Source organism: Oncorhynchus tshawytscha, linkage group LG11 (genome assembly GCF_018296145.1).
Source record: "Oncorhynchus tshawytscha isolate Ot180627B linkage group LG11, Otsh_v2.0, whole genome shotgun sequence".
NCBI lineage: Eukaryota > Metazoa > Chordata > Actinopteri > Salmoniformes > Salmonidae > Oncorhynchus > Oncorhynchus tshawytscha.
In genome coordinates, this window is record NC_056439.1 from 30,546,877 (window position 1) to 30,556,136 (window position 9,260).

The 9,260-nt window shown below is 47.9% G+C and overlaps 1 protein-coding gene across 3 annotated transcripts; it reads right to left on the bottom strand.

Moving 5' to 3' along the window:
• Positions 1–271: 271 nt before the first annotated feature.
• Positions 272–8,930, bottom strand: LOC112261711 (pecanex 4). 3 transcript variants are annotated; one of them, XM_024437286.2, is made up of 11 exons: positions 8,724–8,930; positions 7,293–8,045; positions 6,986–7,165; positions 6,262–6,800; positions 6,076–6,176; positions 5,805–5,927; positions 5,229–5,589; positions 3,400–3,503; positions 2,196–3,304; positions 1,867–2,053; positions 272–1,708 (listed from the first exon to the last, which is right to left on the bottom strand). In XM_024437286.2, exons 2-11 carry the CDS (start codon positions 7,988–7,990, stop codon positions 1,457–1,459), a joined length of 3,654 nt encoding a protein of 1,217 aa, XP_024293054.1. In that variant the 5' UTR covers positions 7,991–8,045; positions 8,724–8,930; the 3' UTR covers positions 272–1,456. The 3 variants fall into 3 exon arrangements, with proteins under 3 accessions (XP_024293054.1, XP_024293052.1, XP_024293053.1); XM_024437284.2 differs by having other exon boundaries at positions 7,293–8,059; XM_024437285.2 differs by having other exon boundaries at positions 7,293–8,059; positions 8,266–8,930.
• Positions 8,931–9,260: the final 330 nt, after the last annotated feature.

Here is a 9,260-nt window from a genome sequence, read left to right on the forward strand (position 1 = left end):
CATGATTGTGTCCCACTTGTTGATTCTTCACAAAAAAATACAGTTTTATATCTTTATGTTTGAAGCCTGAAATGTGGCAAAAGGTCGCAAAGTTCAAGGGGGCCGAATACTTTCGCAAGGCACTGTACGTACAGTCACTGTTGGGACGACGTCCTCAATGCACTTATTGATAAAGCCAGTGACTGATGTGGTGTATTCCTCAATGTCATCGGAAGAATCCCGGAACATGTTCCAGTCTGTGAAAGCAAAACAGTCCTGTAGTTTAGCATCTGCTTCATCGGACCATTTTTTTAATAGACTTGGGGTCTGGTGCTTCCTGCTTTAATTTTTGCTTGGGAGCAGGAATCAAACCCCAAGACTTCCTGAAGTGGACTTCAATGATGTTGTTGCATTCCTAATGCTTGAGCTCCACATGGAAATGGGTTAATTGCCTCTTCTATTTAGGTGAAAGGGAAAATATTTTAGGAAGCTTTCAAAGGCTGGCAGCGCTATTTACAAGGCAGAAGAATAGGGATGACGGAAAAATTGACTTAATTCTAATTAGTCATAGATTTTTTTGGAAGGTGGAGTATAATTAGGTAATGCCCAACCACAAATCTGTAATGAATGTCTATAGCACTGATAAATCTCCAGTAAATAGACTATCAGGTTCCTTTGGGGGGAAAAAATCTATTTTTATGTATGTACAATTACACACCATACACAAATCACAGTATACGAAAACAGTATTTACAGGAGAACATGACAAATACAACTGTCTTCAACTGTAAACAAGTGAACTGTAAACAAAAGGATGGCATCAAAAATTACTAACCACATTACAAAGACTGCAAAGTCCAACCCAAGGCACATCCTCGAAAAAGCGAAATCGTTGTCCCTTTTTGCCTTTGGGAGCAGTATTTGAGGGAAAACATTTGTAAGATAAGTTCATCATGTAATTGGGAGCACTGTGTTGGCGGTCTTCTTCTGCGGAAGGTGGTTGTATCTGATCACTTTAAGTACAACGGATAAGTTGGATAAAAACAAACTCCACAAAAACATTTGCAACTAACGTTACAGTACAAAAAGAAAACATTTCATTGACAAGTGATAACTCTTTGTTCAAGAGTATGTGAATGATAAAAAAACTTCTGAACAAACGTATCCCTTGTAAATATAGATTTTTCCCAGAACACTCACTTTTCATTGTTTGAACTAGTACCACACATTTGGTAAAAGTTACGTACATATTTTGAACATAAGTATTGTGCTGTCGCTCCTGCATGAATTAAACCATTTGTTTGGATCTGCCTTATAGGTGCCCTCCTAGGATACCCTAGTGAAATAGACGGGTTACACATACAGGCCACAACATAGGGCCTACCCAGTGATAAAGCTGGGCAAGCCAGAGACGGGGTGTTTATAGGAGGCCAGCAGAGGAGTCTGAAGGTCCCAGGGAGAGGACAAGGTTTGGGTGTTAGAAGCAGGGGAGGTGCAGGGGGACAGAGGAGTAGATGGGGTACCCCAGAGGGGGGTCGGCTGCCTGGACAGTGAGGTTTCTCAGCATGATGGGGTGGGCCTGGATGCTGTAGCGCTCCTCGTCGTCGTTGGTGGCATAGAGCAGCTCCCAGGACAGGTTAGCCCACTGGCCACGCACCCCCTCCCCGTTCAGATGGCCTACCTGAACCAGCTGCTCCTGCAGGGACAGAACCCGCCCTGTGTAAGTTCCCTGTGGAGAGAGGAGACAAGCAGGTAGGGGTCACTTACTGTACTGACCACTGCCAAAGACAGGACCACTAACCCGGCTAACCCAAAGAACAGGTGTTTGTTAGGTTACCATAGTGGGTTACTTAGTAACAAGAAAAACAGTGTGGTCAGTAAGGTTACCATGGTGAGGTCATGGCCCAGTGAGAAGAGGAAAGGTTTCTCCTGTAGGACACTGTCCTGCCAGCCTTTCTCAGCCACCAGGCCAATGTACCAGTCCCTCTCATACTCCTCCAGGGTGCTGAACAGCTCATCAAGACTCTCCATGGGCCCCAAACTCGCCTGATCAAACAGAAGCTTGAAACTGTACCTGAAAGCAAATAGATCAGGAGTTACAGGGACAAGCTTTGGATATAAACATTGAATATGTATAACACACATTCAGTTTGCAAGTTTTAGATTCTCTAAGTTGGGCACAAACTACACCCATGTTTCACCCCTGCCCTCTTTACCTGAAAGCCTTAAGTGCAAGCTGGTAAAGTTCTTTGTTTTCAGAGAGCCACTTCAGCCCCTCTGTCCAAGGCACGTCCCCACTGTACACCCTGTACACATAGCTGGGGCTTGTGAAGGCAGACTCTGCCCCCAGGGAGATGAGGCATGACAGGGCCACCTGGGCATGGATGTCCCTCAGCCCCCCATCCTCCTTCAGGGATTTGGCCACATCCTCCGAAGCCTCGTCCTGAACGGCCAGCGCCAACCTTCCCAAAGTGAACCGAAACCACTCCTCAGGGAACAAAGGCCTGAGCTGCTGTAACCGGAATGGTAACAAGGGGGCTGTCCTCCACCCAGGGGGCAGGCTGAACAACTCAGAGTGGGGGCAACTGAAGTTTTCATGGGCCAAGGTGCCGGAGGACTTTGTGGGGGGGGCTTCAGGGTTCCTGCCTTTGTCCACAGCTGGCAGACCCAGACCCAAACCCAGAGGTTGCAAGGGCTGAAGGGCAGAGAGGGCCATGTTCTCAAACAGACTGTCCATCTCCACAGAGCCTGGCAGCGAGGGGCCTGTCTGGAGCACTGTGTCCCCCAGCTGGGCCTCCGTACTTACCAACGCCACTGTCCGCCTGGCCGGCTGAGGCCCAAACAGGTCATCCTCATCTGACCAGTCACCAAAGGAGGTCAAACTGGAGCTGTCCCGTCTAAACTTGAGAGAGGAGATGTTGGACTCCACCATGATAGCCTCTGCAGGCTGGGTGACAGTCGATTGGCCAAGCTGGGAGGACTGAGACTTCGTGCCCCCGCCCCCTGTCCCCTCCTCAGTGCCCCAGGGAAATGCCTTTAGTCTCTGGACACAATTCCTCAGCAGCAGCCACACCAGGGCCTTCAGGAAGTCATCCTGGAGCTTCCTCAGGTTGTCATGCGAGTCAATGATGCCCGAAAGTACATTGCGGGCGTCGGAGTAGACGCGCACAGGCAGGGCAGCACATGGGGTGAGGGCGTTTCCCCAGTGCAGGTTTATCCCCTGGTTGAGGCCAAGCCGCTCAGGGCGCTCAAAGGCCCCCTCAAACACCTCATCCACCCTCCGAGCCTCCACCGTGTGGCACGAGGTCTCCTGCAGCTCCAGACCCTGAAACAAAACAACCGTCAAATCTATTGTCTACACTGCATGTTCACCCCAAATTAGTGATTCAAACAAATAACAACCATTTAAAGAACCACTACCTTGATGTTGACAGTACAGTAGCCATATCCTCTCTCTAAAATCATGATCCAAACCACACGGTCCTGGAAGCGACCCAGGAAGTGGGAGCCAGGAGTCAGAGCACCTTATGAGGGGAGGAAAGAAAACAAGCTTAGGCCTATCAGCTTCTTCATACACTTACCCCCAGCCAAGCTTTTTGACAAGGCTGACTCTATTCATAGCATATTCTCATCGCAGCCTTTGAGTGGTGTTAGATTTGGTCCCAGTCATCCCAGTGGTAATTTATTATTATAGGTCATGCAGTCAGAGAGATGATGTCCTCTGTGGTCTGGAGATGATAAAGCTTGGAGTCCATACATCATAGACGAGTGCCTCCTGGTCACACAGCCCTTTCATTTAGCATCAGTAGTGAGTCTCTCGGCTGACTCTGTGGATAACTTGGCTGCCGGATGAGCTGCAGATTGATGCTTACCATTTCAGTTGTACAGGAAGGTCATGATACAGTTGAAACCGCCTGACTGCACAGAGATCTAAATATTGAATTTCTTCTCTGCCCTGGACGTTCCACTAGTCTCTAAATATTCATTCTTCTTATGGGTGTGGACTTTGTACGAGGGGGCCTTTCATTTTTGGTTAACAGAGGGGAGAAAGGACAGATGTTTTTTGTGAAATGGTAGTGGCAGAGCGACAGTTGCTTTGTTTCAAGTTTGACTAGTGTTCTCATGGCTCAAGGATAATGTCATATCCCATAGCGACGTCTCGGAATAGTCAGACGCCACCTCATGATGGGAAGTGACACGCTGTGCGTTTTCCACTCCCGCTCACTGATGCGCAGCCCACAATGTCACAGAGGGGGTAAAGGAAAAAAGAGAACACTACACTCCAAACCCTCCTCTTTCTACTGTGTGTATCAAGACCCAACAAGCGCTTAGCCTAAATTATACATCACAGCTCAGGCACCCCCAGCTAGCCAAGAAAACAAAAAGATGGAGTGATGACATCCCTGTAGCAGTTTGTCTGTTTTGAGTCGTCAACCCATAAATAATGAAGCTTGTACTTGCTGTTTTTTCCTTGCCCCCTTCCTGACAGAAAATAGAGCACCGAACAACGTGTTTGAAAGTGGCTCCAGTAAGTGGCTCCAGTAAGTGGCTCCAGTTAGGTTAAGAGTATTACGAGGTTAACGGTGTGGAAACATTGACGTAATTATCACAGATAAGAGTGATTTTGTTCGGATCACTTCACAGGAAGCACAACTGGATCCTGCAAGCTTGCATTATACCGGGCAGCTCTACTGAGCGACTCACAACATTCCTCTTAATATGAAACCAAGAGGCTCCCCCACCCAGCTATTTCATCTGCATACAGTCCCTGCTCAGCTGATCTAAAAGTTCAGTGTCACTGTGATTGAGCACTATTAACACCTTGAGAACATATGCTCAACACATAATGTATATCAATTAAATGATCTAGGCTCTGTACTGTGAAATGTATACTATCAGTAACATGGGAAATAGTATACATTTCACAATAGAGCCTAGATCATTTAATTGAGATACTGCATTAGGTTCTTTCAGTTGACTCTTTTACCCTACTGTTGGGAAAAGGATTTTCCAACCACTAGCAGTAAGAACAGAACACCAACGTATGTCCATTTTTTTTCTTTTTTTGTACAACGGCATAGATTAAATCTTGTATCAGCTACATTATTTTCACACACAAAGCCATGTCTAGAAGTGATTAAACAGTTATATCAAAACACTTTAACTGCACCAATGATTGGGAAAAACCTTCAAGAAGAAAAAGAGAGAGAAAGCAAGAGGGAGAAAAATAAAGAGTGAGACCCACTAACCAAGTGATCCCCTGGCAAAGGCGCTCCTCAGAGCACAGGCCAGGCTCCCACTCATCTGCTGGTAGTAGATGGAGTCTGGACAGGGGCAGGCGGTGCCCACGGGCCCAGGCCAACTGCGCTGAGGCCTGGGGAAGCCCACCAGAAAGATGGGCAGGGTGAAGAGGGGCAGCAAGGGAGCAGAGAGCATGGCTGACAGGACCACCACAGAGAGTAGCAGAGGACACAGGGAGGCGTTCAGGACTAGGAGGGTCCCGGCCGACTGGCGCCGCTGTTTCTTCTCTGTCCAGGAGGTCACCAGCACGGCCAGGGCAAACTTCAGCTTGGACAGGAACTGGAGCAGCCTATCACTAAGCAGGCCCACCTGGGTAGGGCAAAGAGGGACGTAAAGAGTGTGATTGAACCATGACTCAGTAGTACTGCTTTGATTTTGTTTTCAGTGGAGAAAAACATTCTGGGGAAAACAACAACAACTAGACAATGAATCAATGACTTAAGCATGACAATGTTTAATCTGTGACCTTACTAAATGTCATGCCTAACTAGCTCTATGCCAGAAGTCATGGAATGTGTTATTACTAGAAGGAGCTGGACCCCTATGCCCAGGCTGTCCCACCCAGGCAGTCTGGTGTCCCCTGCAGCCAGCCTCACTGACACCACCACCATCATCTGGAGCAGGGCATCTTCAGAGCTCTGCCACACCTGCACAACACAGAGACCCACGACTCAATCATCATGACCTAAATCATATTAATAACAGTCTGAGGATTAAATGGTCATGAGGTCACTGGAAAGCAAATCTCTCATTGATAAACATGCTTAGGTTCTACATAAGAGAATCCATGTGTACCACTCTGAAGGCCCGGGTGAATCCCACGCTGAGAGAGGCTGTGTGGAGCTGCTGAACAGAGCCATCCAGAGCCAGGAAAGCAACCATTGCAAAGGGAGACACTGCGAAGTAAAACAAAGTAATAAGATGCATGTATAGTTTTACAGTAATGACAGGGCAAGCTCTAAATTAAAAATATGAGCTCACCCAGATTGAGCAGCACCCTCCTGATAGCCCCAGCCATGTGGAGACCCCTGCTCCGCTGCTTGAACACCCGGACATTGGCCATTCCTCTTGGGTACAGGGGGTTGAGGAACACTCCTCCAAAAACATAGGCTCCCTGGATCTCTCGGAGAGCCCAGCAGACGATGAAGAGGGTGATGAGGAGGTAGCCGACAGCATCTTGAGAAACCCTGGCCAAGTTCTGGGTCTGGGAGGGACTGAGGAAGTGATGTAAGAGTCCTGCCTCAGTCATGGCCCCCAGCAGCAGCCCCAGGTAGAGCAGCAGCTCACTGCAGCCCAGCCGCCAGCCAAACAAGCTGGGAGGGGCAGGTGATGCCCCCCTATGCCATCCACTATCACCACAGGCTCCCCTGGACCCTCCTCCACAATAAGTCCCAAACTGGCTGAGATCCAAACTAAGCAGAAACCCCATGGCCATCGAGAAGAGGACTACTCCCAAGGTGGACGGGATGAAGAAGGTACAAACAGTAACACATACAGACATGGCGAACATCCCCAGCAATCTGTAGGAAGGACAGAGAACACACAGAGAGTCAGAGAAGAGCTGCTCAAGGTCAACCATGCCAAGGAAACAGGCATAAGGTAAAGATCTCAGGGAACCTAATCAGTGGCAAGTATAATCAGTTGTAACTACATGTTGACAAAGTAAATGTTGACAAAAACAACTGATGTAGCAAGGAAAATATACCTAAGGTTACTGGACATGGGAGAGCCGCCCAAACCGAACACCAGAGCCTGTTCCATGCCCCAAAGGAGGAGGGCGTCCAGTGGTGACAACATACCCAGCGCCCACAGCAGGGGCAGGACCAGGAAGACCACATGAAGCACCTGACTGGTTAGCTGGAGCTCTGGCACTGGACCTGTAAATCTGGACACCAGCATGGAAAAAAAACAAGAAGCAAAGAGTCACAAAATGTCATGAATAATCTCTGAAAATGTATCCATAACAAGTTTCAGAACAGTCATTGAGGCCAATTTAGTTATTTCTATCTTACCGATCAGCTAGGTCCACAGCTATGAAAGCTAATATGTAGAGTGGTCGGGTGAGTGGGGTGATCTCATAGGTGTCCTGTGCCTGGAATGTGGCCGTCTCTGTGGCCGTGTTGACGATAAGGGAGTACTCCGCTGTACACAGAGTCACCCAGCTCAGGACAAATACCACCAAGGCTACACCCACACTGCCATACAGTGCAGTCAACCTGCCCAGGAGCACATACCATGTCCCCAGGCCACAGAGGGCCCCTGCCAGGACGGTGTGAAGCACCACATTCAGTCCAAACCTCTTCCCCGGGGCGATGAACCTCACCGTCTCTGGGCCTACACAGTGGGTGAACTCCACCTCCTCCTCATCAGCCAGGATGTTGGGCACTCCCAGCCGCTCCACCATGGCATTCCTGCGGGCAGCGTATAGTGCCAGGGCCTGCACACCCACTGCTGCCCCAAGCATGAGCAGACCAGAGAGCATGGCAGCGTGGAGTTCCTCCAGCAGCTGCAGCTGGCACAGCAGTGTGCCAATGCCACCTAACAGCCATGGTGTCAAGAACAAGACCACCTGGTTGACATAGACATAAGGTGGGGCACAGTAGCCCAACTTGAAGCGCGGACCCCCCAGCACCGTCTGAGGGAAGCGCTTCCAGAAGAACTCCTGCTTGTATTCATTGAGCAGGGGCACATCTGGCCCCATCCTGACCATGCCCTAGGGGGGTGCAGGTCATCTCCCCGGAGCCGCAGTACACTTCCGTGTCATCCTATAGGACAAGATCTAAGATGCAGCTTGAGTCATTTGTCTGCCATAAAATTAATGCTGCAGGAGATCAAATTTACTCGATACAAAGACAGCAGTTGAATAAACACCAATGCCAGGTATATTATGAAAATATTGATAAACAATGTAGAATACCATGAAACACCTAATGTATTGTAAAAAAAACAACACAGAATTAAATGGAACAAACTCCCTCAACCTACCAAATATGGTTATGCATTGTTGTCAACAGGTTTGTTAGGTAAGTTTTCCACTGCTGACAAAGGGAGCTGGCTGCCTGGCTGTGTCATTAGTGGTGGCATATGACTAAGTTCGTAGTCAGGCCAATATTATTGCATAGCTACAGTAGATGTTGTATAAACGAAGTAACCTTGACTCAAATGTAAACAATGATGGCTAGCTAGCAACGTTAGCGCAACAAGGTTACCAATAAAACATAATATAAGCTAGCTGCATTCATCTATGGGATGGGATAACTAACTAGCTACTTAGCGAATGTCAGACACAAAGTTAGTGAATATTACTTGAAATACGCAATAACATTAACTAGCTAGATGCTACCGATAGCAGGCAAATAACGCCAGATTTAACTACCATTATTGCTAGCAAACTGCAGTGCTTATAGTAGCTAACGTTAGCTAGCTATGTTACTTAAAGTTACCTATGAATTGAGAGAAGGGATATCCTTCGAATCAAACGGCTGTCTTATTCATCTTCAATAGTAAGTATGGCAATTTGTTAAGATACAAAAAAGATGGCTAGATGCGTCTTTCCCAGTGATAACCAATGATAGTTAGCTAGCTAACAACAGTAGCTGGCTAACAAAGCATAACCACAACAAGATGAGGGCGTGTGCTCCAACTACGATAGGCGGGGTTTGCACTTTTCGACCAATTGGTGTACTGAGTGGGCGTGAAAAAAAGACAAACTCCACCTATCCATCCTCTCCACCCATTCATTGCTCCCAACCCACTCGACAGCCAGACACACACCTATACCATGACGAAACACAAACAACAACCCTAACATCTGGCGGCATCAATTATATAAGTAGTATTCTCTTGTGTCGAGCCAACTGTTCAGCACACAGGAGGTTGGTGTCGCCTTAATTGGGGAGAACGGGCTCGTGGAAATGGCTGGAGTGGACTAGCATGGTATCAACTACATCAAACACATGGGTGTCTGATGCCATTCCATC